This window comes from Aspergillus saccharolyticus (genome assembly GCF_003184585.1).
Source record: "Aspergillus saccharolyticus JOP 1030-1 unplaced genomic scaffold BP01scaffold_62, whole genome shotgun sequence".
In the NCBI taxonomy this organism is placed as follows: Eukaryota; Fungi; Ascomycota; class Eurotiomycetes; order Eurotiales; family Aspergillaceae; genus Aspergillus; species Aspergillus saccharolyticus.
This window is the reverse complement of record NW_020290672.1, coordinates 92,349-119,503: the sequence shown is the minus strand read 5'-3', so window position 1 is coordinate 119,503 and position 27,155 is coordinate 92,349. Positions and strand designations below refer to the sequence as shown.

The 27,155-nt window shown below is 46.6% G+C and overlaps 9 protein-coding genes across 9 annotated transcripts; 6 read left to right on the top strand and 3 right to left on the bottom strand.

Annotated features, from left to right (window-relative positions):
• The first annotated feature begins 185 nt into the window (after positions 1-185).
• Positions 186-2,408, top strand: BP01DRAFT_329495 (serine--tRNA ligase SES1). The gene is made up of 7 exons (XM_025572987.1): positions 186-536; positions 605-675; positions 752-913; positions 971-1,392; positions 1,441-1,531; positions 1,585-1,953; positions 2,007-2,408. Exons 1-7 carry the CDS (start codon positions 404-406, stop codon positions 2,178-2,180), a joined length of 1,422 nt encoding a protein of 473 aa, XP_025426670.1. The 5' UTR covers positions 186-403; the 3' UTR covers positions 2,181-2,408.
• Positions 2,409-2,662: 254 nt separating this feature from the next.
• BP01DRAFT_361076 (D-3-phosphoglycerate dehydrogenase) lies at positions 2,663-4,875 on the top strand. Its single transcript, XM_025576056.1, has 7 exons — positions 2,663-3,114; positions 3,181-3,488; positions 3,537-4,126; positions 4,188-4,230; positions 4,290-4,348; positions 4,402-4,483; positions 4,548-4,875. Exons 1-7 carry the CDS (start codon positions 2,843-2,845, stop codon positions 4,574-4,576), a joined length of 1,383 nt encoding a protein of 460 aa, XP_025426669.1. The 5' UTR covers positions 2,663-2,842; the 3' UTR covers positions 4,577-4,875.
• Positions 4,711-7,382, bottom strand: BP01DRAFT_361075 (CDC2/CDK family serine/threonine-protein kinase). Its single transcript, XM_025576055.1, has 9 exons — positions 6,909-7,382; positions 6,772-6,853; positions 6,621-6,717; positions 6,416-6,570; positions 6,337-6,364; positions 6,072-6,285; positions 5,819-6,013; positions 4,970-5,758; positions 4,711-4,876 (listed from the first exon to the last, which is right to left on the bottom strand). Exons 1-8 carry the CDS (start codon positions 7,016-7,018, stop codon positions 4,984-4,986), a joined length of 1,656 nt encoding a protein of 551 aa, XP_025426668.1. The 5' UTR covers positions 7,019-7,382; the 3' UTR covers positions 4,711-4,876; positions 4,970-4,983.
• Positions 7,383-7,615: 233 nt separating this feature from the next.
• Positions 7,616-7,834, top strand: BP01DRAFT_307721 (uncharacterized protein; the record flags this gene model as incomplete). The annotated part of the gene is made up of 2 exons (XM_025572309.1): positions 7,616-7,705; positions 7,769-7,834. 2 exons carry the CDS (start codon positions 7,616-7,618, stop codon positions 7,832-7,834), a joined length of 156 nt encoding a protein of 51 aa, XP_025426667.1.
• BP01DRAFT_350895 (putative P-type ATPase) lies at positions 7,707-13,336 on the bottom strand. The gene is made up of 21 exons (XM_025573817.1): positions 13,062-13,336; positions 12,972-13,011; positions 12,399-12,923; positions 12,007-12,348; positions 11,823-11,957; positions 11,704-11,770; positions 11,499-11,630; positions 11,100-11,449; positions 10,902-11,047; positions 10,742-10,849; positions 10,374-10,686; positions 10,158-10,311; positions 9,774-10,106; positions 9,634-9,716; positions 9,450-9,584; positions 9,147-9,379; positions 8,970-9,093; positions 8,870-8,915; positions 8,620-8,770; positions 8,407-8,552; positions 7,707-8,351 (listed from the first exon to the last, which is right to left on the bottom strand). Exons 1-21 carry the CDS (start codon positions 13,133-13,135, stop codon positions 8,065-8,067), a joined length of 3,924 nt encoding a protein of 1,307 aa, XP_025426666.1. The 5' UTR covers positions 13,136-13,336; the 3' UTR covers positions 7,707-8,064.
• Positions 13,337-14,701: 1,365 nt separating this feature from the next.
• Positions 14,702-16,507, top strand: nap1 (histone chaperone NAP1; the record flags this gene model as incomplete). Its single annotated transcript, XM_025573816.1, has 5 exons — positions 14,702-14,748; positions 14,831-14,910; positions 14,975-15,682; positions 15,730-16,067; positions 16,128-16,507. The coding sequence occupies 5 exons, from the start codon at positions 14,702-14,704 to the stop codon at positions 16,176-16,178; spliced, it is 1,224 nt and encodes a 407-aa protein (XP_025426665.1). The 3' UTR covers positions 16,179-16,507.
• Positions 16,508-17,306: 799 nt separating this feature from the next.
• BP01DRAFT_387155 (type V myosin) lies at positions 17,307-22,381 on the top strand (the record flags this gene model as incomplete). Its single annotated transcript, XM_025577720.1, has 7 exons — positions 17,307-17,441; positions 17,507-17,639; positions 17,693-17,882; positions 17,937-21,798; positions 21,851-21,924; positions 21,996-22,210; positions 22,266-22,381. The coding sequence occupies 7 exons, from the start codon at positions 17,307-17,309 to the stop codon at positions 22,379-22,381; spliced, it is 4,725 nt and encodes a 1,574-aa protein (XP_025426664.1).
• Positions 22,382-22,413: 32 nt separating this feature from the next.
• On the top strand, positions 22,414-23,884 carry BP01DRAFT_204906 (non-canonical purine NTP pyrophosphatase). The gene is made up of 6 exons (XM_025571055.1): positions 22,414-23,017; positions 23,085-23,158; positions 23,213-23,357; positions 23,411-23,447; positions 23,518-23,579; positions 23,636-23,884. Exons 1-6 carry the CDS (start codon positions 22,844-22,846, stop codon positions 23,702-23,704), a joined length of 561 nt encoding a protein of 186 aa, XP_025426663.1. The 5' UTR covers positions 22,414-22,843; the 3' UTR covers positions 23,705-23,884.
• BP01DRAFT_419292 (DUF1671-domain-containing protein) lies at positions 23,671-26,883 on the bottom strand. The gene is made up of 8 exons (XM_025579395.1): positions 26,128-26,883; positions 25,571-26,038; positions 25,475-25,506; positions 25,264-25,418; positions 24,990-25,194; positions 24,329-24,512; positions 24,060-24,208; positions 23,671-23,976 (listed from the first exon to the last, which is right to left on the bottom strand). Exons 1-8 carry the CDS (start codon positions 26,602-26,604, stop codon positions 23,775-23,777), a joined length of 1,872 nt encoding a protein of 623 aa, XP_025426662.1. The 5' UTR covers positions 26,605-26,883; the 3' UTR covers positions 23,671-23,774.
• Between the last annotated feature and the right edge of the window lie 272 nt (positions 26,884-27,155).

Sequence of the window (27,155 nt, the reverse complement as noted above, 5' to 3'; positions counted from 1 at the left end):
CCCCCCAAACATGCTGGTCGGGCTCTGTTGGAATGGAAAGGAATTAACAACAAAATTGAGATTGAACAAATTGCATAACGATCTACCCATGATAAGTTCAGCATAAACTTCAATCCCAATTCGACTTTTCATTGGCGGCTGAACATGTGGCAGTCATCAAAAACATCATGGTTGGTCTAGTTGGATGAACTCCGCTTAATGACTGGCAGAGGTTTTGATGCTATACCCGAATAGTCAGGCCACCTACGGAGTAGAATTTTGCCCCTCATCCTACGCGGCAAGAAAGTTTGGCCTTTCGCGCATACCCCTCCTTCCCCCCTCTTTGTCAGTGGTCCACCACTTTACTTGAACAGACCAGACTTAAACTCTTCCTTCCGAATATAAAATTCGAACGCCGCTCAACATGCTGGACCTCGCCGATTTTATCACCGAGCGCGGTGGTAATCCAAACGCAATTAGGAACAGCCAGCGCAAGAGATATGCACCTGAAAACGCCGTCGATGAGGTCCTCGGGTTATACGAAGAGGCACGAACTGGTATGACGAAATAGGTTTTCACGACTATTCGTGTTCAGAATCCTAGCTAACATGATTCTCTTCCACAGCGCGCTATGAAGTAATGCAGATTAACTCCCAGCTTAATGCACTTCAGAAAGAGATTGGGAAATTGAAGAAGGTTCGGCTGATTAGCCAGTTCCCCCTTGTATTTTTCAGTTTCCAACATAAACTAACCGATGCACACTATCTTACAGAATAAGGAAGATGCAAGCTCATTAATGGAACAAAAGGCGAGTTTGGAGCAACGCAAAAAAGATGCTGAAGAACTTGCGGTCAAGAAAGAATTACACCGGGATCAGAAAATTCGGACAATTGGCAACATCGTGCATGAATCAGTCCCCATTAGTAACAATGAGGTATGTTCTGTTTACCTGTCGATGTATTGAGATGAGTAAGGCTGACTCGGTTATTAGGATAACAATGTCGTGGTCAGAACGTGGGTCCCAGAGAATGTCAAGGTTGAAAAGCGCGATTGCCTGTCTCATCATGAGGTGCTTACACGTCTTGATGGTTTCGACCCCGAGCGTGGTGTCAAGGTGGTCGGTCACCGTGGGTATTGCTTGACAGGATACGGTCTTTTTCTAAACCTTGCGCTCGTCAATTATGGACTTGAGTTTCTCTGGGGAAAGGGATACAAACCCAATCAACCTCCCCAGTTCATGCTGAAGGATATGATGGCGAAGACCGCGCAGCTTGAGCAATTTGATGAGGAACTTTACAAAGTCACAGAAAGTGAAGACAAGTCCACTGATAAGTATCTCATTGCTACTTCAGAGCAACCTCTGTCAGCTTTGCATGACGGGGAGTGGCTTCAAGACAAAGACCTGCCGATCAAGTGAGGACTGCGATAGCATTTATCTTGTGTGGCGCTAATAGGTATCAGGTATGCGGGATATAGTACGTGTTACCGCAAGGAGGCAGGTGCGCATGGCAAAGATGCGTGGGGTATCTTTCGAGTTCACCAGTTCGAGAAGGTAGGAATATTGTGAACGGCATCGAGGATTGATCAGCACTAAATTTGGCGCAGATCGAACAATTTGTTCTAACCAAACCAGAAGACTCTTGGCAAGCCTTTGAGGAGATGATGGCTACATCAGAAGAATTTTATCAGTCCCTTGGTCTACCGTATCAGGTAGTAGCGATTGTCTCCGGCGCATTGAACAATGCTGCTGCAAAGAAGTATGACCTGGAAGCCTGGTTCCCCTTCCAAGGGGAGTACAAGGAACTGGTTTCCTGCTCCAATTGCACGGACTACCAGTCGAGGGCCCTCGAGATCCGTTATGGCATTAAGAAAGCCACAGATGTCAAAAAGTCTTATGTTCATGCTTTGAATGCAACCCTGTGCGCCACTGAACGGACACTCTGCTGTGTTCTCGAGAATTACCAGACTGAAGATGTACGTTTCGAGCTGCTCAATCAGCTAGTGGCCTCTTAGCTAACTTCGTGTAGGGCATCATTGTCCCGGTACCTCTCAGAAAGTACATCCCAGGCATGCCAGAATTCCTTCCCTTCACGAAGGAGCTTCCTAAGGACAGTACCTCCCAGAAGTCGAAGGCTAAGGCCCCTAAGAGTGCAAATAGCGCGGACGATGCTACCAAGAAGCTGCAAAATCTCCATGTCTGAGTGGTCCTATCTGCATCACGTGGATATTCTAGATTTAAACCGATCCTCTGTTCCCACAGCGCGAGTGGCACCGCAGTCGATTGCCTTCCTGGTATAGATATGAAGCACATGGGTCTCACATCTGGCAGCAAATCTGGCTCATAGAATTCGTACTATTTTCAATCGTGAAGTTTCTGCATTCTGTCTAACCTGCCTAAATAATGTTATGCTAGCTTCTTTCCCACAGTAATAGGCCCCGCGGTCATAAGCCACCTATGGGTCTTGAGTTTGCTATCGTACGTAAAATACCATGTGATTAGACGTGCGTGCAATCCCTCATCAGTACGAGGTGGTGAACACACCTTTTTTTACTAGTACAAGTGGTGCGGAAGCGTATTCTACGGGGTAGGGGTGGTGGACTGGTGGTAGCTGAAGCAGCCTGCAGGAAGGATCGGCCCCGCTCTTGCCCCTCCAATACGCACCTCTTGTCTGCAGTGATGACTCAAACGTTCAATCGCATATGTGGAACATTGCTCTAGCAGTCCGGTTCCGGAGGACTTAAGAAAAAAGAAAAGTTAATTAGTTCTTCCTCCTGCTTATACTTCCAAGCCATCATCTTGTCATACTCCCACCTCATAAGTTTCGCGGCTACTTTCCATTGACACACAAAACTATAACCAACAATGTCAGCCTCTGCAAGGGACATCAATCTGCCCACTTCCCCTACGGCCTCATTCCAGTCTGCACCGTCCAGCAATGGAGGGTCAGCTCTAGGCAATCGCACCATCCCTCTTGCTAACGCTAAACATCTAAAGCCATTTGCCACCGAGGATATCAAAGTATTGCTTTTGGAAAATGTCAACCAGACAGGCAGAGACATTCTCACGAAACAGGGTTATCAAGTGGAGTTCCTGAAATCTTCACTCCCAGAAGACCAACTTATTCAAAAAATCCGGTTTGTCTTCCACGGCAGTTCTGCGTCGTTCTTTCGTGAAATATCTAACTTTCATGGAATTTCAAGAGATGTACATGTGATCGGTATTCGGTCCAAGACGAAACTGAGCGCTCGCGTTCTGAAGGAAGCCCGGAACCTCATCGTCATTGGCTGTTTCTGTATCGGAACCAACCAGGTTGATCTTCAATACGCAGCAGAACACGGGATTGCCGTCTTCAACTCTCCTTTCAGTAACTCGAGAAGTGTTGCTGAGCTGGTCATTGCTGAGATCATTGTTCTTGCCCGTCAACTTGGGGATCGTTCAAATGAGATGCACAATGGCACTTGGAATAAAGTGAGCAACAAATGTTGGGAAATCCGTGGGAAAACGCTCGGTATGATTATTCGTATCATCTTAACAGAGCTTAGCTAACTTGTAGGAGGAATCATCGGTTACGGCCACATTGGCGCTCAGCTTTCAGTTTTAGCCGAGGCCATGGGGATGTCAGTTATTTTCTACGATGTCGTGAACCTGATGGCATTGGGCACAGCCCAACAAGTGCCGACCCTCGAAGGACTCCTTTCACAAGCCGATTTTATCACTTGCCATGTTCCTGAACTACCGGAAACTAAGAATATGATTGGAGCTCAGCAGTTCGAGCAAATGAAGACCGGCAGCTATCTCATCAATGCCAGTCGCGGCAGTGTCGTCGATATTCCGGCACTCATCCATGCTATGCGATCTGGTAAAGTTGCAGGCGCCGCACTTGACGTCTACCCTAACGAGCCGGCTGGTAATGGCGACTACTTCAACAATGAGCTCAACACGTGGGGAACAGATCTTCGTAGCCTGAAGAACTTGATATTGACCCCGCATATTGGAGGCAGCACGGAGGAAGCACAACGTGCAATCGGCGTGGAGGTTGCGGAGGCTTTGGTGAGGTATGTGAACGAAGGTACAACACTGGGCGCCGTCAACCTCCCCGAAGTTGCTCTTCGGTCTTTGACGATGGATGAATCAAACCATGCTCGGGTAAGTTAATCAGTCTAACATGCAACCATGCTTTATTCTCGCTCTAATTCATCTCGAATAGGTCATTTTCATCCACCAAAATGTTCCTGGTGTACTGCGGAAAGGTAGGAGATCGCAATTCATGCCTGACTTTCTGATGATAAAGATTGTTGACATCCGACAGTTAATGAAATCCTTGGGGATCATAACGTTGATAAACAGATGACTGACAGCAGAGGTGATGTACGTTCAATCCTGCCGTTACGGCAGCAGGTCCCTCAACTGACTGAATGCAGGTGGCCTATTTGATGGCTGATATCAGCGACGTCGACAACTCCACAATCAAGGATTTGTACGAGAGACTTGAAAGCTTGGGTTGTATGTACTACTTTACTCCACTACCCCAGCTGGGAGCTGCTTCGTTAACTCTCGGCTTGTTTAGCTCGGATCATGACTCGCATATTATACTAAATCCGTTTATTGCGAAATTTATCAGCGTACTTGTGGAGCTGATAGATATCTCTATTACGGTGTGTTTCTTATTTCAACATTATCAACATCACATGACCGAAGGTGAAGATTATCATAACTTTATAACTTCTGCAGACCACCAGCTCGCATTCACTTGGCACTTGGAAGCTACGACTTGAAGGCGGCTCGCCGTAGGTGATTGTGGACTGAGCTTAGTTTCCTGCCCCTGCCAGTTTTGGCGAAAATGTTCAACACGGCCTCACAATTCTGTATATCACACTCGAAAATCATAAGGAAAGCCTATAAATGCTAGCCTCAGTGTCTTATAACCCATGGTAGATTAAGCAAAGTGCCTATAATACGTAGACCAACTCATCTGATAGGTATACATACTGAGATTAGTTGAATCACCTGCGAAAAGATGTTCTATCTGTATCACGAGCACCATCTCTCGCGACGGGACTCCGACTCCTTCTTCGTAATATATTCTCACGCGTATAATCATGCCTAGTATATTGGCTTTCAGGGTAATCATGCCTACCAGTATTATGGCTAAGATTGCTATCCCTGCCCTGGTGATGGTCCACCGAGTTTGTGCTAGCATGAGAATTATAAGAGTCCACATGAGCCTCAGACCGTCCACATGAACGATGATAGTCCCTCTCGCGTCCGATTCTGTTCAGATTACCAGAGGGCCATTGGTGTGCTGATGCAGGAGGTTTCGGGGGTAGGCCGCCCCTACGCCAAGAACCAGATTGCGACTCTTCGCCGGGCCTTGTTCGCAAGCTGTGCGATTCGGCCAGTCGGTTGTCAAATGAACGAGCTTGAGAATGTCCAGGACCCGCACCAGGAAGTGGCCTGTTGGAGCGCACAATACTAGGAAGCCGACTACTCTTGTTTTCTGCACCAGGCGGTATGTTACCGGAGGCTGTGGTCCAGCTTCCATTTGTGGCCATTGCTATGGACCCTCCAGCAGGTGCAGGAGGCATTGGCGCTCTGTGCCCTCGGAATCTTCTCCTGTCAAGTTCATGAGAATCCTCGAATGATGGTAGCTCACCTGGAAGTGCAGGGAGTGGTGGGTCGGAAAAGTATGGATGCTTCAATGCGTCAATAGCATTAATTCTTCTTTTCCAATCAAGTCTCAGGAGCTCTCCCAACAGGGAGACCGCATTAGAGCTTTGCCTATGGAAATCAGAACATCGCACCGATCATCGAGTTATTTGGAAAAAGAGGGACCCATACTCTCTAAACGCCTCGGACAACCTCCCGGGCCGGTTTCCAAAGCTCTTCACACCTTCACATCCGGGGAGCAAAGACCACCCAGGCATCGTTGCTTCAGTAGGTGAGCCGACTAGGTTGAAGATGAGCTGGGCTTGATTGAGATCACTGTTGCCAGCGAGGATAGGTTTCCCTTTGAACATTTCGCCGAAAACACAACTGGAGCAAAAACGTCAGAACGATGTGTGACCCATCGCAGCAAGTATGCGGAACTTACCCGACCCCCCACATATCGATTGCCGTGGTGTAACGACGCAGTTGAAGAAGAAGCTCTGGAGGGCGGTACCATCGAGTCACAACGAGGGTGGTGTAATCTCTTTTAGCTTCGCCGCCACCTTTCCCGGGTTGAGGAGGTGGCTCCTCATATGGGCGAGCCAGACCGAAATCAGCGATCTGGAGAATGCCTTTATTGCTGATAAGGAGATTGGCCGCTGCAGATTATTTAGATAACCTTAGAATCTTGGTGGAATAGCTCGTCTAACCTTTCATGTCGCGGTGTAGGATAGAGTTCTGAATCACGTTAGAGTCATTACTTTTGAGCTCCTCACGGGTGAGTGATACCGCGTGCAAGTATTTGAGACCCTCAAGAAGTTGCAGCATATAGCATTTGATCTGAGCTTCGCTGAACCGAACAGCTGGATTCTCAAGCAGCCCCGAAAGGTCATGTTCCATATATGGGGTGACCATGTACATGCTTGGCTTTTTCCGTCCTTCCCCTGCCGATAAGTCAGCGTAAGGATACTTTCTAAAGTTCATTTTGGCTTACCTTTGCTGCGTTCCACTGCCATTTCCCTAAGATGCAAAATATTGATATGTGATAGCATTTTGAGCAGCTTGATCTCACGGAGAGCCGTAATTGGGAACTTTGCAAGGGTGAGTGAGCCGGGTTATATCGCATGGGGAAGTCTTTCCCTTACTCCATCCCTCTCATTATGCATCAGAATCTTTTTTAGCGCAACAATGGTATTATCTCTCTTCGACCTGGCTTTATATACCTCCCTATTCCTAGCTTAATATGCAAGACGCTTTAAGAGATGTTGCTTCCAGTACTTACCCGAAAGTGCCTTCACCTAGTTTGCCCAGGAACTCGAAGTCTCGTATATTTGTACATCCACGAAACCGTGAATCCCCGTTCTTGTCTCTCTCGAGCGACGTTCCGACCATTCTGGACAACCGATACCTGATGTATAGCGAAAAGAGGAACCCCGAAGACACTGCTGGAAAATCTCGACAAAATCTCTCGGTCTGCCGGGAAATCAACTAAAATACAAGTTGCATGCAAGAGCGGGAAGCCTTGTAAAGATATGTGGTATCAGTTTGATACGAAGGATGTGTGTTGTATCGAAGCACGCAAATGGACTTTGAAGCCGGCTAGATTCCAAATTTGAATCTGGATTCAGCAGGCGAGCAGCACAGACTGTAAGACGTCATTCAAGAAACCGGTTACCTTCAAAGTATGACTGGTGAAAGTTTCATCATTGAGCATTGTCAAGCACAAATGTGTTTCCCATCAGCCTGCAGTACTGGACCTTGTCCGAGAGGTCTGGCAAGCAGAAGCTTATACGTATTCACCGGGTCACATGACGCTTGGGCGTTCCCGTTACAATCGAGGCATTCTCGGAGCAAACTCACACTCTTGCCTGTGTTCCAGGTCATGAGGCTTTCTGTCTTTCATGCATTAGTCCTACACATCCGAAAAGTATGTTGTCCTTGTGTACGTCCTCGACTATATATTGATATACTAAAATTGGAACGACAGACATGGCATCAACTCATCCAATCCACATTCATCCCGCGCGGCCTTTGTACCGCTTTACTGCTACGGCATTGGGGGCCAGCATGTGGTTCTTCGTATGTCAACAGCGAATCTCTTTCTGATAGTGATACTGATGGCTGCTGTTCTCAACTATACAGTTAATGTACCGAGCCAAAAAAGATGGTGCCGCTCTGTTGGGCTGGAAGCACCCCTGGGATCATTGAATGCGGAATGGTCTCGAGTGCGTCATTTCGTTGGAACTCAATACATATATAATGGATTAGATGTCTCCTGATGTCGCCCTAAAGAAAATAGCCTGGAAATCCCAAGCAATGTCTAGTCAAATTCCATCTGTGGTCTCAAGTCTAACCTCGTCTCAAGTCTAACCTCCCGTTCATGATAATGGCATAAGCTATATATCCATTAGCACGGATCAATGCCCAGATACTCGGATTCAATTCTGCATTTCCTCGAGTAGCACTTTGTACCGACGGCGTTTCTTGGATTGCCCTGGGCCCAGCTTTCGACGTAATCTTCCCACACTACGAGCAAAGGAAGGGAGAATCCTTCTTTCTGCCATCGAACAGATTAGGAAGCTTACGGCAACAATTGCCAGTAATTGCCAAGCAAAGTAGTCTGGGAGGTAGGTCAACTGCATGACACGCCTGAGCCACTGCGTGGGTCTAAACAGCATGTAGCATGAAAACAGCAGGTCCAATAATACCATGAACAAAAATGGTTCTAACTGCTGTCAGTTTTTATGATTGACATTTGACCAAGCTTTGATGGTACTGACTGTTCGAGATCATTGGCTTGCGAAAAGGTGGTCCGGCGCTGAGCACAACGCTCGAGAATATGTACTGGAAGCTGGAAACCAGGAAAAGGATAGTATTTGCCGAATTTTGAATATTATCATTCAAATCTGCGCTCGGAGGTTCAAACCTGCCTAGTAAATCAGCATGTCATTTCTAGATTCAATTAGTTCAAAACACGAGTTACGAGACCGTACCAGGGTTGTCGCTGGACATATTTGTAGATTATAATCTGCGTAACCACACAAAGAGTGATCTGGCCCAGCAGTGGGATTAAGACTTTACGTGAGACAAGATCGGCGGTGGGGCGTTTGCGGGATAGTGTAGGGTGAGGACTGGTCCATCCCACTTGAATTGAACATCAGTATGTAGCCCTGAACAGATCCAATGCGAGATGGTGCAGAGTGGCAGAGGTCATTATCATGTACTGTTTGGGAATGTACTTACTGAAGATTGCAATCGGCAAGATCAGAAATAGGTCGATAAAGAGAAACTCAATGAAGTCAGTGTCAATGCTTCGCGAATTCTCATGGCGTAATTTGTATACCTGGAAATCACCCAAATTTGACGCAGACGCATACAGTAGGCTTACTGTTGCAAACTGTATGGCCGAGTAAAGACTCATATACTTGAAACAACAGAAGCTTGTGACCAAGGCACCTCGACCTTCCCTGCAAACAGATAAGCAATGAGATCACTTGCCAGCAGGTACAATATCTCGCACCTAATTAGTGTGGGTACGCATGAGATATCGAACTGGCGACTGGTGAACGGAGCTGCAACAGAGGCTTCAGCATCAGACAATGAAATACCAACGTCAGCAGCTTTTAATGCGCCGCAATCATTTGCACCGTCGCCACAGAAGCCACAGCAGTAGTCGAGAGACTGTAACTTCTCGACAAGTTCATGCTTCTCATCCGGTGACATTCTGGCAAATACACTGCTACGCACGAGCACCTATAAGCTGTTAGACCTGTATTATAAAAGAGGTTGATGCCGGCACAAGTAGTTTGTTGTATACACGTACTCTGTCCAGAATTGTCTCGCTACCGAAGTCAACTACCCATCGGAAAACCTCGCCAGTCACAGCAAGGGTGTAGTTATGAAGACTGGAAACATTGCCAGGCACAGAAAGGTCAATACTTGCTTCATTCGCGTGGGGCTGTTCAGATCAGCAAGGGCGACGAATCCAGACAAGTTTCGATTCATACCATGAGCGTAGTTGGGTCAAGAGTGATTGCTGGATCATCAACGCTTTCCCAAAACAGCGAAGTACCTGAATCATGCGCATGCCCTGGTTGTTGTGTTAGTTAGGTTTTCCTATGTAGAGTAGGAGACCAGATAAATTGACCTGGTAAAAAATAAGGAATAAAGCAGTGTTCATTGCTACTGATCAACCCACATTCACGAGCAACACTGACTGCTGTGAGTATGTTATCGCCTGTACACATGACATTGCGTATGCCTGCTTCAGCAAGTTCAGCAATAGTCCCAGCAGTCTTTGGCTTAAGCTTATTTTCGAATATGATGAACCCGAGAAATTCCAGGTCACACTCAGCATTCTGACGAGTGATCTTCTGAATTTTCATCCAGCTCAACTTCGGCTCATACTTGGCAGCACAGGCAATGACGCGATAGCCTTTATGAGTATAATAATTTAGGAGCTCGTCATATTCACGGGGCACTTTAGATTGCTGTTAGGAGTGCTAACTTGGAGAGAAGTAGGGGCACTAACAGCTTTCTGGGAGACAAATGGCCTTCACACTTTCTGGGGCGCCTTTGACATAAGTACTCGCTCCAGAATCACCGAATCGGCGTACAACAACACTTGCACGACGTAATTCCGAAATGAATTCAAAGTTGCGCAATATCCCAAGCTCCAGATGTGCCTGTGAATATCAGTACTCTGTTTTAAAAAGCGGTTCCTCGACGTGATGAGAGATTGCTATACATGTGAAACTTGTTCCTGTTGATGATCCGCAGCAGTACCTCTAGGCATAGGTGGTCGTGCAATCGATGGTATGATTGTCTCAGAATTTGGCTGTTCCACATGACTTCCTCCCTCTTCAAAAGACCAGCCGGTGAACTCAAACATTTTGACATCGAGTGGATCTCCTAGTAATTCACCATCAATCACTCGCAAGGAATGACATGTTGCCATGGCGTGAAGGATACTATCATAGCGATTAATCTTGTTCTGTGTAATGGATATGTCTGCCGGAATTGGGGTACCGCAACGGAAGGAAGAAATCAAACTTGAAAAGCTGCAAATTGGTCAATAGACATATGAAAATAGATTAACATGCAAAGTGTTCCAACCTTGCATTATTATTAACAATGCGGATCCCAAGAACGTCTAGTCCGTCCTCAGTAAGAGTTCCGGTCTTATCGAAACAAATTATATCTAGCTTTCCGCCCACATTGACCCTGTGATAGTGCTTAGTCTAGCTGGCGTGGAAAGGAATGTAGAGCTTCTCACCTCTGTGGACTAATGCAGAATATCTTATGATTCTTCAGTCTTGAAAGAGCAAAATTTGTTCCTATACTCAACGTAGCAGGTAGCGCCGGAGGCACGACGATTGTGATCAGATCAAGTGCTCGGACAATGATGAAATTCCAAGGAAGCTTGTCCGCATTAGCGAGGAGATATTCGCTGGTAAAGTGTAGATTAGCTTACCCCTAAACGGACAAAGTTCACAAATGAGGCAATGAACCCTAGAGCAGCAATAAGGCCCATAACTGAGATATAACGAAATGAATCTCGGTAGAATTTGAAGCCTGACGGTTTCGGAAATAGCATTGACCGGATTAGGGCGCCTTTAGTTGTGAGGAAACCGGTCCTCACAACAACCGCTAATGCTATAGCTTCATCATCGTCGACATTCTGCGGGCGCCGTGCCCTTATTACCTTCGTGCCGCTGAATAAAAAGTGCTTTGCAAGGCTAGGATCAATAGACGGACCAGCTAGGTTCAAGTACCCCAGCGAATCGTCCGTAAGAGGAACTTTACTGACTGGGACAGATTCACCTGTTATGTATTAGTCTATCTCACCAAACATCAGATGCTTCTCGCAGACCTGTCAGCATGCTCTCGTTGACTATGCAGTCGCCGGATAACAATAAGCAGTCACAAGGCACCTGCGTGAGGGACGGATCAGAAAATTCGTAGACATCGCCTGGGACCAGCTCTCGGGATGGAATAGATCTCCCTGTAAGCCAAAACGTTAGTATTATCCCAGCACGCCAAGTTAGACATGACAAGCTGCATATAACTTCACTTACAAAAACCGTTCCGAAGGACACGTGTGTCACATTCAAAAAGTGAAAGCTCCCTCAGCCGATTCATTGTCTGGAAAAACATAAGCACACATGAAGACAGTGGCGGTTTCACGATAACGTACAGTTCTTGTTTCGATGACCGTGGCCCCAATGCTGATGACTGAAATAAGAAATATGCATACAGCATAATAATAATATTCATCAAGTGACCACAATACAAGGCTTGCTAGTTGGAAAATATAGAATGGGTGAAAAGCCTAGAGAGCCAGGTTATTAAATGGAAGCACTCAGGAATGAAACACCTACCTCGTCCATAAGGAGTTGAAACACAGGCTTCTGCTGAATATCAATGAGATTTTTTCCGAAGATTTGTTCCCGATTGTCACGATCATCGGCATCCAGACCGAGTCTCATCCCCTTCACAGTTGTCCATAAGGGGTCTTTCCAGCCGTTCAGTAGACAGAATTTATCTTTCAGTGGATGATAGAAGAAGCGAAGATATCTGTAATCAATGCATCTCAACTGACTAACGGTGGGGTCATTGTCTTCGTCAAAAAGATTGCAGCCAGTATCGGCAAAAACCGTAGAAAGAGGGCGTCCATAATCTTGACTATCGACTTGCTGTACTTGAAATCGATTCCATTGATCCTAATGATATCTTAGCGACGAATATGTTTCCCGAGACTCATACTGCCTACCTCAATTGCAACCCATTTACAGGCACCGAGTGGTACTGGTTTACCTAAAAGGCCAACGCGCCATTTGGGGAGCCATCGAAAGAGTAGGTAAGCGAAACCCAAAGACAATGCACACAGTAGGTAATAAAGCACAAGACCAGTAATGCTTGTCGAAAATCCCGCGATCACGACGGTCAGGTCTTCGGATACGATGTGGACTTTCTGATTTGTTCTGTTTTCAGCTCTCCCATTCCGTGCGTACGAGCCTGCGGATAATGACCGCCGAAGCAGAGGATCTCCAACAGAGCCCGTTGAAAATGACCGGCGCTTGGACGAGCGCATTGACCGATTGGCGGTATCAAAACCATCCACAGAGATGTCGTCTATGTCGTGCTCGAGGTCCAGTGCGTCCTCAGGTGGCCACAAAGTATGATCCTGATCATCACGAAAATAGGTAAAGCTAGTAGTAGAGTCTTTCCGATCTCGACGATGCGAAAATGAGATAATGCTCGATGGTATACTCTCTGATATAGGACCATCGTAGACCTGTTCAGGTCAGCTACACGTCAGGGAACGACTTCCCCTGCAACATACCTCATTACGAGCCATTTCAACCTCAGATACAATGCTATAGCTGGATAATATCAGCACTTGACACAATACGTTGACTCTGGTGTTAAGGACCTGCTTCTCATGGAGTTGCGCCGGTTGTCAGCCGCGGGTAAATAGACCTCAGATGAGTATGAATGAGCCTCCATGGTGGTCCTCTATCTGGTCTGTTTCCAAGGTGCTCGATGGGTCTGGCTAGGCGAACCTTCGATGCCTATATTGACATCGACAAACAGAAAGACTATTCTTTCTATTGCCCATCCGACGGTTGATCCGCTGCGACGCCAAAAGGTTAGTGTTGGCTGGACCAGAAAAAGGTTCCTTAGTCATTGAATGTGTGTCTGATTAAGTCATAGGCCGGCGTGAGCTTGGAACGTACTCCGAGTAGTGCTCCAAGCTCTGAAAAACTACAGAGTACTTAATGAAATCCGTATTTTCGACGTTCTTCTCTTTACATGTTATTTACATGTAATGCTTCGTGACATCTCTTTTACAGAATTCTCAAAAACTGTACCGACAATTTTATGAGTCAAATCTCACATGAGACTATCGATCGATCATAAATAAGTAATTATATAGGATTAATTAAGTCAACAACAAACTCTTTAGTCATCAACGAAGTTTTTCATAAATAAATAATGAGTTAGTTAACAAGGTATGATTATTGAAGATATAGTCTTGGCATATCAAGATTACAGCCCGATCTTGGGCTTTACAAGTATTTTCTGCTAAAATTGCCGGGATCATCGTGATTTCAAAAGAGACAATACAGAGGCTCGGAGGCTGGTAGACTGAGTAACGGAGTACCTTCCATAGTGGTAGTTGGTCTTTTACGTGCTGTATAACACATTACCGAGAAGCTATATTTAATACACCGCTTACCAGCGGCGCCACACAGTAGTTAGATAAGACCGCTGTGTCAGTGTCCCTGCCTATCTGTCGCCGGGAAATCAGACCAGTCTACGAAAACACCCTATATCTAGTTGGTGAAATGGAGAACAACATTCTGTTGAAGGTATTTTACATCAAAAGCCTATAACAAGGTATAAGGGTGAATGGAAGTATCTGCCAGAACTATTATCAGTAGAATAGGCTAGAGTGAGACAGAATAAAAGATGCAACTGTGAAGCGAGGTTCATAGAGGCCAGTGGAAACAGGCTCAACTGGTCAGGTGCCCTCAATACAAGAGGTACAAGCCGACGACTGTGCACTATCATCTCGGAGTGAAGTTCGGATTTCGTTTTGTGATAAAATCTCTACCTGTGATCTAAAGGGCTGGTTGAGTTCGGATTGCTGTTAATTGCGTATGCTTGGCAAGTAAATCTGTAGACAGAATATAGAACAGCACTGTAGAATATGTCTCGATATGTGGCCAATAGTTATATTGTTGAATACGCTTAGCACCAAGATCAGAAAAAAAGCTTGTAGTTGACAAGACACAGTCTCTGGTAGTCAATGTTGGAGGCGAAGAAACCAGCAGCAAGCAACTAACTTAACATTTCTTGTTGGGAGTTCCGAACAGTCCTCAACAGCCAGCACTTCCGTCCCGCCAAGCCCCTCGGACCAAGGGCGCTAAGAATCCCACCAAGCCAGTATTCCAGACTACGCAAAACCTGGGTGTATCAAAAATCTTCCTCCACACTTGCCTTTGCACAACCCCTTAGCCAACTCAGCTCTGTGTTCCCCCATAGTGTCCATTTGTCCGTCAGATCACGATGTCCGAACCCATCAGGAACAAGAAGGCAGATATTCCCATCGCGCCGTAAGTATTTTGAACCATCTGAGTGGACTCGGAAATTTGCCGCATTTCAGGATTCGTTTTCTGATGATACATAACACCACAGGACACCACAAAACACTCCAGCTAACAATGCTCCCATCTCGTCCCATGCCCAGCAACCTGGCATTGCTAGCATCAAAGAAGGTATCATCTCCATGAGTCATCATCAACATTTATGCTCATGCCAGACGCTCATCAGCCTTGTTAGAATCTCTTGACCATGCTACGGCCGCATCCCTTTTCGCACGCAATCCAGGTCTAGTCTCCATGATCCAAGGAAAGTTGGGCTCTCTCGTCGGCCGCTCTTCAGGCTACATCGAATCTCTGCCTGTCTCCGTCCGCCGGCGGGTTGCTGGATTGAAGGGCATCCAGAAAGAGCATGCTAAGCTGGAGGCTCAATTTCAGGAAGAAGTGCTGGAGCTCGAGAAGAAGTATTTCGCAAAGTTCACTCCTCTCTACGAGAGACGTGCCACAATAGTCAATGGAGCCACGGAGCCTACTGACTCGGAGGTCGCAAATGGCCGTGACGAGGAAGAAGACGCCGACATCGAAGGCGAAGTTAGCAAGGATGAAGCTGATGAGTCGACAACATCTGGTATTCCCGAGTTCTGGTTGTCGGCTATGAAGAATCAAATTTCCCTTGCAGATATGATCACCGAACGCGATGAAGAGGCTCTGAAGTATCTGACTGACATTCGGATGGAATATCTCGATCGCCCTGGTTTCCGACTAATTTTTGAGTTCTCTGAAAATCCATTCTTCTCGAACAAGTCTATTTCGAAGACCTACTACTACAAGGAAGAGAATGGATACGGGGGTGACTTCATTTACGACCATGCGGAAGGTACCAAGATCGACTGGAAGACAGATAAAGATCTCACCGTCCGGGTGGAGAGTAAGAAGCAGAGAAACAAGAGTATGTCTTTCTATGCCGGAAACCAAACCTGTTACTAAATGACCCAGATACCAAGCAAACTCGTGTTGTCAAGATTACCGTTCCCACGGAGTCTTTCTTCAACTTCTTCTCACCCCCGCAGCCCCCAACCGATGATGATGACACTGTCGCCACTGATATCGAGGAGCGTCTTGAGCTTGACTACCAGCTTGGCGAAGATATCAAGGAAAAGCTTATTCCTAGAGCAATTGACTGGTTCACTGGGGAGGCTCTTCAATTTGAGGAACTCGGTGATGACATGGATGAAGATGAGTTTGACTTGGAGGATGATGAAGATGACGAAGACGAAGACGAAGACGATGAGCGAGGTACCGATCGTGATATTGACGAGGACTCAGAGGAAGAGGTATGACATAGCATTGATAATCTATTCAAGATCGCTTGTTCCTGTGCTGACTGTGGGTAGGATGGCACCTCCAAGCCAAAGAAGGAGGCAGCAGAATGCAAACAAAGCTGAGCAATATGGCTTGTCTTTACGCAGCCACGAAAAGTGTATCTCAGCCATGACCGGACTTTCAGCTGCTTGATTATCTCCGCTGTTTTGTGTTGTGCCCTCTGTGCCTTTCTTCCATTCAATAATGCGTCAAATTGTTTTTTATTTCAACTGCCTCTTACTCCTAATCTCCTATTTGTGTTTATGCACCAGCAAAGTATGCGGAAATAAACATGTTCCTCAAAGTCATGAAGTTCCATGATTTTGCGTCGACTTCTGTATCTTCAGGCGGCAGTCCTACAAAATCTTATCGCCGTTGACTCACCATAGTATGGCCTTCGTCAGACCACGGGGCTTGGGCAATAAAGTGCATACTTAGCCCCAGTTCTGATAAGTCGCATCTCCGTACCAAGAACTACTAGCAGTAGCAGTAAAAGGAGCAGAGACCAGATGATCTCATTACAGCAAGTCCTGTCTTTCGAGAGCGACAATTGAGCCAGTCTGTACAATCCGAGGGGGCTTGTGGCCTTTTTGGTTGCGGGCGAGCCCACCACACCGCCAATTCAGGAGTAGATAATGTACGTAAGACAGAAAAATACTACATGAGTTGTAGCTGTCATGCTCATTTCACAGAGACGAGACATCTTCCTAAATTCTGTTGCCTGCAGCTGCTATTGCATTAGCAAGTCATATATGAAGTTCTCTTTGCTTCGTCACTTGACAATGAACCCTGAGTGATGTGTATATAAACGAAGGGTTTTGATAGATGATAGGCCTTGGCATTTGGCCTGTGACTACCACTGTGGAGATTGTCTCGACAAGTGGCGCGGCCGTCCATTACCGCCTCAGGGGCTGCGGCTTGCGGCTTGCGGCTCCGGGCTCGGTAACGCCAGCTGTTAGCCATTTCAATAATTTCTCCCTGAAAGAAGCATGAAACTCATTCTCTTTCTTGAGCGAACCTCCTTCAACCCTTAGCGTGTCAAGACTATGATACTTTGAATACTTGCACCGGAACCGACTATATTTCTTCCTTATCTTCGCTGGATGCTTGGGGTATTGGTCACCGATACAAGAGAGTCCCCCGTCTTACACGCTGATTTCCTGGTCCGACCCTATTCACTTTGCCCGTCTCGACTGCAACAAAGTGGCTAAATGGCTCATAATTACGAGGTGGGCACGCGGGCCTGGCAGCCTGATCCGACGGAGGGCTGGATTGCGTCTGAGGTGAAGGAGAAACTTGTTGATGGGGATAAAGTGCAACTCATCTTTTCTATAGAGAATGGAGAGGTACGTACTGCTAGCTCTTCCATGGAGCCCTTCAAATCAGGCGGCTAAAGCTTCTGGTGGCATAGACAAAAACCTTCGAAACCAGTCAAGCTGAATTGCAGATTGACAACAACCCGAACTTGCCTCCGCTGATGAATCCTGCCATGCTGGAGGCCAGTGAGGATCTTACCAATTTGTCGCACCTCAATGAGCCTGCTGGTATGTACTGGTTATATTGCCGCAAAGTAAGTGGAAGCTAATATTTCGTGAAGTTCTCCAGGCTATAAAACTACGTTATGCACAGAAAGAAATATATACCTATAGTGGCATCGTCCTTATCGCTACAAATCCCTTTGCCCGAGTGGACTCTCTCTATGTTCCTCAAATGGTGCAGGTTTATGCCGGAAAACATCGAGCCTCACAAGCACCTCATCTATTCGCAATTGCCGAGGAAGCATTCGCGTAAGAGCCGAACCTTCACATGATCTGTCTCCCCAGCTCACATAATATGCGCAGCGATATGCTACGAGATGGGAAGAATCAGACCATTGTTGTTTCTGGTGAATCCGGGGCCGGAAAAACTGTCAGCGCGAAGTATATCATGCGCTATTTTGCGACCCGTGAATCCTCTGACCAGCCTGGCAAGTATACCACGAGTCGGGCAGATGCTATAAGCGAGACCGAAGAGCAGATTTTAGCCACGAATCCTGTCATGGAAGCCTTTGGAAATGCGAAGACAACACGCAATGATAATTCTTCTCGCTTTGGGAAGTACATCGAGATTATGTTTGATGACAAAACCAATATCATAGGTGCAAAGATCAGGACTTATCTACTGGAGAGATCTCGTCTGGTGTTTCAGCCCCTCAAAGAGCGAAATTACCATATCTTCTACCAGTTGGTAGCTGGTGCGACGGATTCAGAGAGGCAAGAACTTGGCCTGACTTCGATCGAAGATTTTGATTATCTTAGTCAAGGCGGAACACCGACCATTGATGGTGTTGATGATCGAACGGAATTCACTGCGACAAAAAGATCCTTGAGTACCATTGGAGTGCCCGAGAGAACCCAAGTGGAAATCTTCAGAGTGCTCGCAGCCTTGCTTCATCTCGGCAATGTTAAGATTACTTCTACAAGGACGGATTCAAATTTGTCACCCTCGGAGCCTTCTCTTGTACGAGCGTGTGATATGCTTGGGATTGATGCCAACGAATTTTCAAAATGGATAGTGAAAAAGCAGCTGATCACAAGGGGTGAAAAGATTACCTCTAATCTCACCCAGCAACAAGCAATTGTTGTGAGAGACTCTGTTGCCAAATTCATCTATTCGAGTTTGTTCGATTGGCTTGTTGACAAGATCAACCGCGGTCTGGCTACTGATAATATCTTGAACAACTTTAGATCCTTCATTGGAGTTTTGGATATCTACGGATTTGAACATTTCGCGAAGAACTCCTTCGAGCAGTTTTGCATCAATTATGCCAACGAGAAATTGCAGCAGGAGTTCAATCAGCACGTCTTCAAACTTGAGCAAGAAGAATACATACGTGAACAGATAGATTGGACTTTCATTGACTTCTCAGATAACCAACCTTGTATTGATTTGATTGAAGCGAAACTGGGTATTCTGTCTCTCCTGGATGAAGAGTCCCGACTACCTATGGGTTCAGATGAGCAGTTCGTGACCAAGCTCCATCATAACTTTGCCGCAGACAAGCAGAAATTCTATAAAAAGCCGCGTTTCGGCAAATCTGCGTTCACGATCTGCCATTACGCTGTCGATGTAACGTATGAATCTGATGGATTCATAGAGAAGAACAGGGATACTGTACCTGACGAACACATGGAGATCCTGCGCAGCTCCTCTAACGAGTTTGTGAAGGAGATTCTCGATACTGCTGCCGCTGTCCGTGAGAAGGATTCGGCTTCGATTTCCTCTAAACCTGTTGCCGCTCCGGGGCGCAAGATCGGAGTCGCTGTCAATCGCAAGCCAACTCTTGGTGGAATATTTAAGTCATCATTGATCGAGCTAATGAACACGATCAACTCGACAGATGTTCATTATATCCGCTGTATCAAACCCAATGAGGCCAAGGAGCCCTGGAAATTCGAGGGACCAATGGTTCTCAGTCAATTGAGAGCCTGCGGTGTTCTCGAAACTGTTCGTATCAGTACAGCTGGCTACCCAACCCGCTGGACTTACGAAGAATTCGCAGTCAGATACTACATGCTATGCCATTCATCGCAATGGACGTCGGAAATCAGAGATATGTGTCATGCCATTTTACAGAAGGCTCTCGGGGACGGTACTCAGCAAAAGCAAGACAAGTATCAGTTAGGTTTGACCAAAATTTTCTTCCGCGCTGGCATGCTTGCTTTTCTGGAGAATCTCCGTACATCCAGGCTTAATGAGTGTGCAATAATGATTCAGAAGAATCTGCGGTGCAAGTACTACCGGCGCAGGTATCTCGATGCTCGTGCCTCTATTCTCACAACCCAAGCTCTGGTTCGGGGTTTTCTTGCGAGGCAGTATGCGGCTGAGACTCGCAAGATAAAAGCAGCTACAACTATTCAACGAGTGTGGAGAGGGCACAAGGAAAGAAAGAAGTACAATCAAATCCGCGCGAACTTCATCCTTTTCCAGTCGGTTGCTAAAGGATTTCTCTGCCGTCAAAACATCCTAGACACCATACATGGCAATGCAGCCAAAGTAATACAGCGCTCTTTCCGCTCCTGGCGGCAATTACGCGCGTGGAGGCAATACCGGAAGAATGTCGTTATCGTTCAGAACCTCTGGAGAGGGAAGCAGGCTAGGAAGCAATACAAAAAGCTTCGAGAAGACGCAAGAGATCTGAAGCAAATATCCTACAAGCTCGAGAACAAGGTGGTAGAACTAACACAATACCTTGAGTCATTGAAACGTGAGAACAAGGCGTTAAACTCGCAATTGGAGAACTATGAAACCCAACTGAAATCATGGAGAAGCCGTCACAATGTCCTCGAAAATCGTTCGAGAGAGCTGCAGGCCGAAGCCAATCAAGCTGGCATCACTGCTGCTCGCTTAACCGCGATGGAAGATGAAATGCACAGGTTGCAGCAAAATCATCATGATGCTCAGGCGACGGTGAAGAGACTTCAGGAGGAGGAAAGAATATCACGGGAATCTATCCGTTCTGCGAACGAAGAGCTGGAGCGACTCCAGCAGTTGAACAGCGAGGCAGAGAACGAGAAGGCTTCTCTTCGTCAACAAATCGTCGAACTCGAGGAAAAGCTTGAAATTGCGAAGCGGGCCGTTCCCGTCAATGGCTTGGGTGGTGATCATACGAACGGCGGATCAACTCAACCGCCCGCAGCTGGCCTGATCAACCTGGTGTCTTCAAAAAAGCCCAAGCCCAAAAGACGTAGCGCTGGTGCCGAACGTATTGACACAGACCGCTTTAGTGGAGCTTACAACCCAAGACCAGTCTCTATGGCAATTCCGAGCTCCGCAATGGGACGGCAGCCATTCACAGGCAACACATTTTCTCCAGGCTTGGATTCGGTTGAGGTAGAGCTCGAGAATCTTCTCTCTGAGGAAGACGAACTCAATGAAGAGGTAACAATGGGCCTGATTCGCAATCTAAAGATCCCAGTACCTAGTTCTACACCTCCGCCTACGGAGAAGGAGGTTCTTTTCCCGGCATACCTCATCAACCTTGTTACTTCGGAAATGTGGAACAATGGTTTCGTGAAGGAATCAGAGCGCTTCTTGGCCAATGTGATGCAGTCGATACAGCAAGAGGTTATGCAGCACGATGGCGACGATGCCGTTAACCCTGGGGCTTTCTGGCTATCCAATGTACACGAAATGCTATCGTTCGTTTTCTTGGCTGAAGATTGGTACGAAGCCCAAAAAACTGATAACTTCGAGTATGATCGCCTGCTGGAGATTGTCAAACACGATCTAGAGAGCCTCGAGTTCAATATCTACCATACTTGGATGAAAGTACTAAAGAAAAAGCTCTTCAAAATGATTGTACCAGCGATCATCGAATCCCAGTCGCTTCCAGGCTTCGTTACAAGTGAAACGAATCGATTCCTCGGAAAGCTTCTTCCGTCCAACAACAATCCTGCTTACAGTATGGATAATCTCCTCAGTCTTCTCAATAATGTCTACAAGGCCATGAAGGCTTTCTATCTTGAGGAGTCTATCATTACTCAAACAGTGACCGAACTTCTTCGACTCGTGGGCGTTACAGCTTTCAATGACCTGCTGATGCGCAGGAATTTTCTATCTTGGAAACGTGGCTTGCAAATTAACTACAATATCACCCGCATCGAAGAGTGGTGTAAGAGCCACGATATGCCCGAAGGCACACTGCAGTTGGAGCATTTGATGGTAAGTTTTGATTGAACTCGAACGCTACGAGAGGATACTGATTCCATTCAAGCAAGCAACGAAACTTTTGCAGTTGAAGAAGGCGACCCTCAATGATATAGAGATTATCCAAGATATCTGCTGGATGTAGGTACACGTCTTTTGTCTTTGCAGTACCCGGTCCTTCGATATGCTAATTGAAATGAATCTGTAATTAGGCTGTCCCCGAACCAGATACAGAAATTGTTGAACCAGTATCTTGTTGCTGATTACGAACAACCTATCAATGGCGAAATCATGAAAGCCGTTGCGTCTCGTGTCACTGAGAAGAGCGATGTGCTTCTTCTGACCCCCGTTGACATGGAAGACAGTGGCCCGTACGAGATTGCAGAGCCACGTGTCATCACAGCCTTGGAAACCTATACACCCTCTTGTAAGTGGAATTGACATTACTCCTGCTGTCCTGAGCTTCGTTGACATTTTTTAAGGGCTACAAACACCGCGACTTAAACGGCTCGCCGAAATAGTGTCGGCTCAGGCGATGGCACAACAGGAAAGGCTAGACATGGCAGAAACCAGCGAGGGATTGATTACCGCTAAATAGCTTGTACATTGGAAATAGCTTTTTCGCGAGGCGAAAGTTTGAATCGGGAAAACGCTCGATCATTCTTCGTCGATCTATTCTATACGCTCATTATCACAGCCTCTTCACGGCCTTCTTGTCCAGATTCCAGATCCTTTTCATAAATTTTCAAATCATCAGCGCAATCGTCCTGCGAGCAAGCAGATACCCTGTTTCTCTAACCCGCTTGACCAGCAACAATTTTACCCCACCCGAGGCCGCTCAGCTTCCGAGTATGCTTGGAGCGCAGTACTAGTTAATATCCGTGGGGTTGTGGAGAAAAAGAAATTCGTACCCACCGGGACTGACTAACTCCCCGACATAAAACCAATGAATCGATACCTATTCTTCCATGTTTTCATCTGGCACCAATTTTCTTATTCCGAGCAAGGCCCGGTTCACATTCCTATACACTAGTCCTTTTTGCATTAAGAGCTTGCAGTCATGGCGGCTCTCAAACAACTGAATTTCATCACAGGCAACAAGAACAAATTGGCAGAAGTCAGAGCTATCTTAGGCAGTGCAATCCAGGTCGACAGCCAGGTGGTCGACGTGCCTGAAATCCAGGGCACAATCGAAGAGATTGCCAAGGAGAAATGTAGACGTGCTGCCGAAGCGGTGAGCAGCTGCCATTCTCGAAGCTTGTCTGTTCATCAAGGTCAATCCCGCTGATATCATCGCATAGGTTAGAGGTCCGGTTTTGACGGAGGATACAGCTCTGGAATTCCATGCGCTGAAGGGTCTGCCAGGCCCCTATATGTATGTTCCCTTTGCCTAGCGATGCTCTGGCCTGCTATGCTGATGTCTATCAAGCAAATCCTTTCTTGATACTTTGGGCCATGAAGGATTGAACAAAATGCTTGACTCATTTGATACCAAGACAGCGGAGGCCGTCTGCACTTTCGCGTTCTCTGAAGGTCCTGGGTCGGAACCTGTTCTGTTTCAAGGTAGAACCGAGGTAACGTTGACTGAGATTTGCCGCTGTGTCTACCACTGACACAAGCTATGAAGGGAGCTATTGTCCGACCACGAGGTCCTACAAACTTCGGTATGTACTGTACATAGAACCAATTGTAAGCCAGCAGTTTTTACCCATGATTACTTATGCTTTGTCCTAGGGTGGGACCCGATCTTCGAGTATCAAGGCAGAACGTATGCCGAGATGGACAAGGATGAGAAGGTATGTAGAGGATTCGTCACCTTCGTTCATCTTTTCGATCACTCACCCTTGATCAGAATCAAATCTCCCACAGATACAAAGCCCTGGTCAAATTACAGGCCTGGTTAACTCATAGTCAATCATGATCTGATTTTTCCAAGCTCCGACGAAGCCCATTTGGAGCGAAGATGATCGACCTTAACACTCCAAAAATAGTCAGTCTGCATTTAATGCCTGGCTATCCTTCCAGGACGCTATCCATCCAGAAATTCGTGCACAATTAGATTCTACATCATCATCCTTTTCACTATTTAGTTCAACCACAATCTCTTCATCGAACGATTCGCGGGCCTCATCGAGAAGAACACCAAATATTTCCGCATCCAGATTTTCTTGCAACTTTGCTTGATTGTAACCCCTGTATGAAAGCGAATTATGGTCAGACACTAGGCCCTATGAAGATGACATGCCGATGGGAGATGCTAAGGGCTGAGAAAGTACCTCGATGTTAGGCGGTCATATAGAACGGAGGTCGATGGGCAACGTAAGACCACCACGAGATCAACCCAAGATTTGGGAAAGAGATCACAGGCGTGCCAATCGATCAGATAGCCGCCGTTCAGCAGCTCCTCCTCAACGGCATCCAAAAGCTGAGACTCGCATTTGTTTAGTATCCACTTGTTTGGTATGGCAGGAAGAGGCGCAAGTAGCGAACAGGCATAAAATTATAATGGAAGAAGCAGAAATTTAGAAAGCCATGTAGGACGCACTTTGTCTTCATCGACAACCCATGTTTGCAGTTCTTGGTCATAGGTGTCGTAACAACCCCGATCTTTTGCAATTTGATTGATCGAAAGGTGTCGCAAACCAGTCTCCTCGGCTAGCTGTGCGCAGTGAACCGTTTTTCCTACACCAGGCGTGCCTGTAACAATGATGTTCGGAGTCGCTCGCATTCTAGACTTGCCGTTCACGTTGACTAGCTGAATCCTGCTGCACTGATTGATAGATCCTGACAAAGGAAATTTCTGGTGGGGTTCGATCGGTTCCTGATCCTTGCGCCGCGCGGCAAGACCGGAACAACATACTGACCGATGACAGCCGTTTGTTCCCAGGTCATTTACATTGGTCGTCGAACAAGAGTGCGAACCTATTACACTAGAGATGCGTGGCATGTTGGCTACGTATGTCCTTAAGAGAGAAATCAGAAGTGTTTCACACAACAGCGTTATCGCAATCTATGACTACAGCTGCTCTATGGAAAGTGAGGAATTTCCGATTATATCAAAGCATTGATCTCAGGGTTGTGGCCATCTGCACAGACATTCATGCTTCGTGATGGACTCAGACTCATAAATTCGTCAGGTCGCTTGAAGTCTGATTTTGCAATCTCGTGAGTCAGCGGTTATACCACCTGAGGATGCCATGACTTACTTGAGAATCTCAAATATATCGAATTTCTGAAGATATGTGGTACCTCGTCTGTATCCTTTAAGGACTCGGACCGGGTCAGGATTCAACCCTGGATTGTCTTTGAGCCGTTTCATGGCAGAAGGTGCTTTGAACATTGGGTCAAAAACCAAGAGGTTTGCACTCCCATTGCCACGGATCTCGAACCCAATGATTGTCATGGAGTGTCCTAGGCGTGAGAATTCGAATGTTAGATATCACTTGGCATGTAGCTTGAAAAGGCAGGAGCTATCCAAACCCTGATGTTGAAAGTAGATGGGAGGCAGGCTTGTGGAGATGACTTTGTCCTCCACCTCTAGGCTGCATGCGTCTCGGAAATAGGAAGCAATGTTCATGAATAATGCATCGTGAGCTCGCATGCTCTCTGTGCGACCGATGCTAGTGGCTATGCACCTATAATCTGTCAAGATCTTGTATCTGAATGTCGGGGAAACGGGCCAAAGACTTACCCTATACCGAGGCTCGAAAACAGTGCTTGGGCCTATAGAAGGATATGTCAATCAGATGTCTTCCCGACTTATGATAATAGAAAAAGGCAATCTCACTTCGGCTGTCCCAATATATTTTCTAGTGCCCCGGATGCCCCCGGTTTCAATTTTCCCTACACTGTTGAATCCTCTATCCCATGCGTTCTCAATCATATCCTGGAGTTGTAGGATTGTGGGCAAGCCCCCCGTTAAGAACTCAGAACCAGGAAGCCGAGCATTCTTGATATATGTAATCAGCATCTGGATGTTCCTATAGCCACAAAAGCCACCTTCCCTAGGGGTTTTCGAAATTTGGTGGACAATGGGGCTACAGAGAAAGGCGCGCTGGACAGATGTATCTCGATCACATAATTGAGCCAGCACAGGAATCACGTCTGTGATTTCGTTCTCAAAGATTTCCGTCTTTTCCAGCCTTCCATTGGACGATATGGTATTTATTGAGGTCGACTTAGGACCCCTTTCAAGTAATTTTCGCAGCCACGAAGGCATCTGCTTCTCATGCGCATGAGGCCCTAATTCTGACCTCTAAAGAAATGTCAGCGTGCTCCAGGGTGCATGCGACAGCTTAATTGTCTGCAAGTACGATAGAAATAGAGAGTTGGGAGAGTGAATACCCCAAGACGCTTTGATTCTCCTATTGAAGCATACCCCTCAAGTCCATCCGTTGAGACGGTAGGTGGTTTGGATACTTCAAGTGGATGTTTGGAAAAAGTTGAACTATCAATACATAGCTCGTGAGCATGGTTAGTGGGATCCGGGCAATCTGCTGCATTAGTCGACACCTCCTCGAGAGCAATGTCCTCCGCAGTGTGTAGATCAAGGTGAACTGCCAACTCCGCTCCTATAAGTGTCTCCCCACAGCCAAAAGGGCACTCGACGTATCTACCCGGCAGGTCTTCTTTGTTCCTTGCGATCGATGGCTGAGGTTGCATCATGAAATCCCGGTCTGCAGATCGGTGACTGGCCCCGTGACGGACTCGTATGTCACTATCGGGATGGCAAGATTCCACATGCTGTGCGACAGTATCACTGTTGGCATCAGTGAAGGGGCAAAAGGGGCATGTCGGGACACCGTCGCTTGGGTGATCCATTGTGAGTGTTGAGATTCACAAAATGACGTAGAAGAAGCAATGAACACTTGGCAGTTGAGTTGAGGGATGCCCAAGGGCAATGTTGTTGCGAACAATAGCTGGTGAGTTTTATTGACTGAAATTGTTGCCTGTGGGGCCGCTGAGCGGACACTCTTGATATGGATCATGCTACAATTACAAGATCTAGACAGGCTGCACTGTGATTAGTACGGCGCCCGGTTCCGAAGTAGGCGACAGTAGGAGCTTGACAGAAGCGATGATCATACTGTTTCATAGGGGGTCCAAGAAATTATTAAATTCTCATTTGAACTGACCAAGCCTTCACGGCTCAGATTAGATTTCATTTAAGACGTGATACAAACCTATTTAGCTGGAAGAAAGAGCAGGGTCTGGTGGGTCTGAGATACACTTTCGACCTGGGGCGCATAGATCTTACCCGTAAGTTATGTGTCATGCAACTAAACAAAACTTCTTTACACATAATTTGTTTGACAGGTGCTTCAGCATCTGGGAGGAAATTAGACATACAGCCAGCCTGTGAGTGACTGGTG

Excerpts from the sequence above, each read along its gene's own strand:
- BP01DRAFT_329495 (XM_025572987.1), top strand. The coding sequence starts at position 404 with ATGCTGGACCTCGCCGATTTTATCACCGAGCGCGGTGGTAATCCAAAC. Across the intron at positions 914-970 it reads TCCCCATTAGTAACAATGAG|GATAACAATGTCGTGGTCAG; the intron begins GTATGTTCTGTT and ends CTCGGTTATTAG. Across the intron at positions 1,954-2,006 it reads AGAATTACCAGACTGAAGAT|GGCATCATTGTCCCGGTACC; the intron begins GTACGTTTCGAG and ends AACTTCGTGTAG.
- BP01DRAFT_361076 (XM_025576056.1), top strand. The coding sequence starts at position 2,843 with ATGTCAGCCTCTGCAAGGGACATCAATCTGCCCACTTCCCCTACGGCC. Across the intron at positions 3,115-3,180 it reads CAACTTATTCAAAAAATCCG|AGATGTACATGTGATCGGTA; the intron begins GTTTGTCTTCCA and ends TGGAATTTCAAG. Across the intron at positions 4,231-4,289 it reads TCCTGGTGTACTGCGGAAAG|TTAATGAAATCCTTGGGGAT; the intron begins GTAGGAGATCGC and ends GACATCCGACAG.
- BP01DRAFT_361075 (XM_025576055.1), bottom strand. The coding sequence starts at position 7,018 with ATGGTCGGAACGTCGCTCGAGAGAGACAAGAACGGGGATTCACGGTTT. Across the intron at positions 6,854-6,908 it reads CTAGGTGAAGGCACTTTCGG|GGAGGTATATAAAGCCAGGT; the intron begins GTAAGTACTGGA and ends AGCTAGGAATAG. Across the intron at positions 6,014-6,071 it reads ATCGATATGTGGGGGGTCGG|TTGTGTTTTCGGCGAAATGT; the intron begins GTAAGTTCCGCA and ends TTTTTGCTCCAG.
- BP01DRAFT_350895 (XM_025573817.1), bottom strand. The coding sequence starts at position 13,135 with ATGGAGGCTCATTCATACTCATCTGAGGTCTATTTACCCGCGGCTGAC. Across the intron at positions 9,094-9,146 it reads TGCGTACCCACACTAATTAG|GGAAGGTCGAGGTGCCTTGG; the intron begins GTGCGAGATATT and ends ATCTGTTTGCAG. Across the intron at positions 8,916-8,969 it reads CAAATTTGGGTGATTTCCAG|TTTCTCTTTATCGACCTATT; the intron begins GTATACAAATTA and ends GACTTCATTGAG.
- BP01DRAFT_204906 (XM_025571055.1), top strand. The coding sequence starts at position 22,844 with ATGGCGGCTCTCAAACAACTGAATTTCATCACAGGCAACAAGAACAAA. Across the intron at positions 23,159-23,212 it reads GGTCTGCCAGGCCCCTATAT|CAAATCCTTTCTTGATACTT; the intron begins GTATGTTCCCTT and ends ATGTCTATCAAG. Across the intron at positions 23,358-23,410 it reads TGTTTCAAGGTAGAACCGAG|GGAGCTATTGTCCGACCACG; the intron begins GTAACGTTGACT and ends CAAGCTATGAAG.
- BP01DRAFT_419292 (XM_025579395.1), bottom strand. The coding sequence starts at position 26,604 with ATGGATCACCCAAGCGACGGTGTCCCGACATGCCCCTTTTGCCCCTTC. Across the intron at positions 25,195-25,263 it reads CATCTACTTTCAACATCAGG|GACACTCCATGACAATCATT; the intron begins GTTTGGATAGCT and ends TCTCACGCCTAG. Across the intron at positions 23,977-24,059 it reads TATGACCGCCTAACATCGAG|GGGTTACAATCAAGCAAAGT; the intron begins GTACTTTCTCAG and ends GCTTTCATACAG.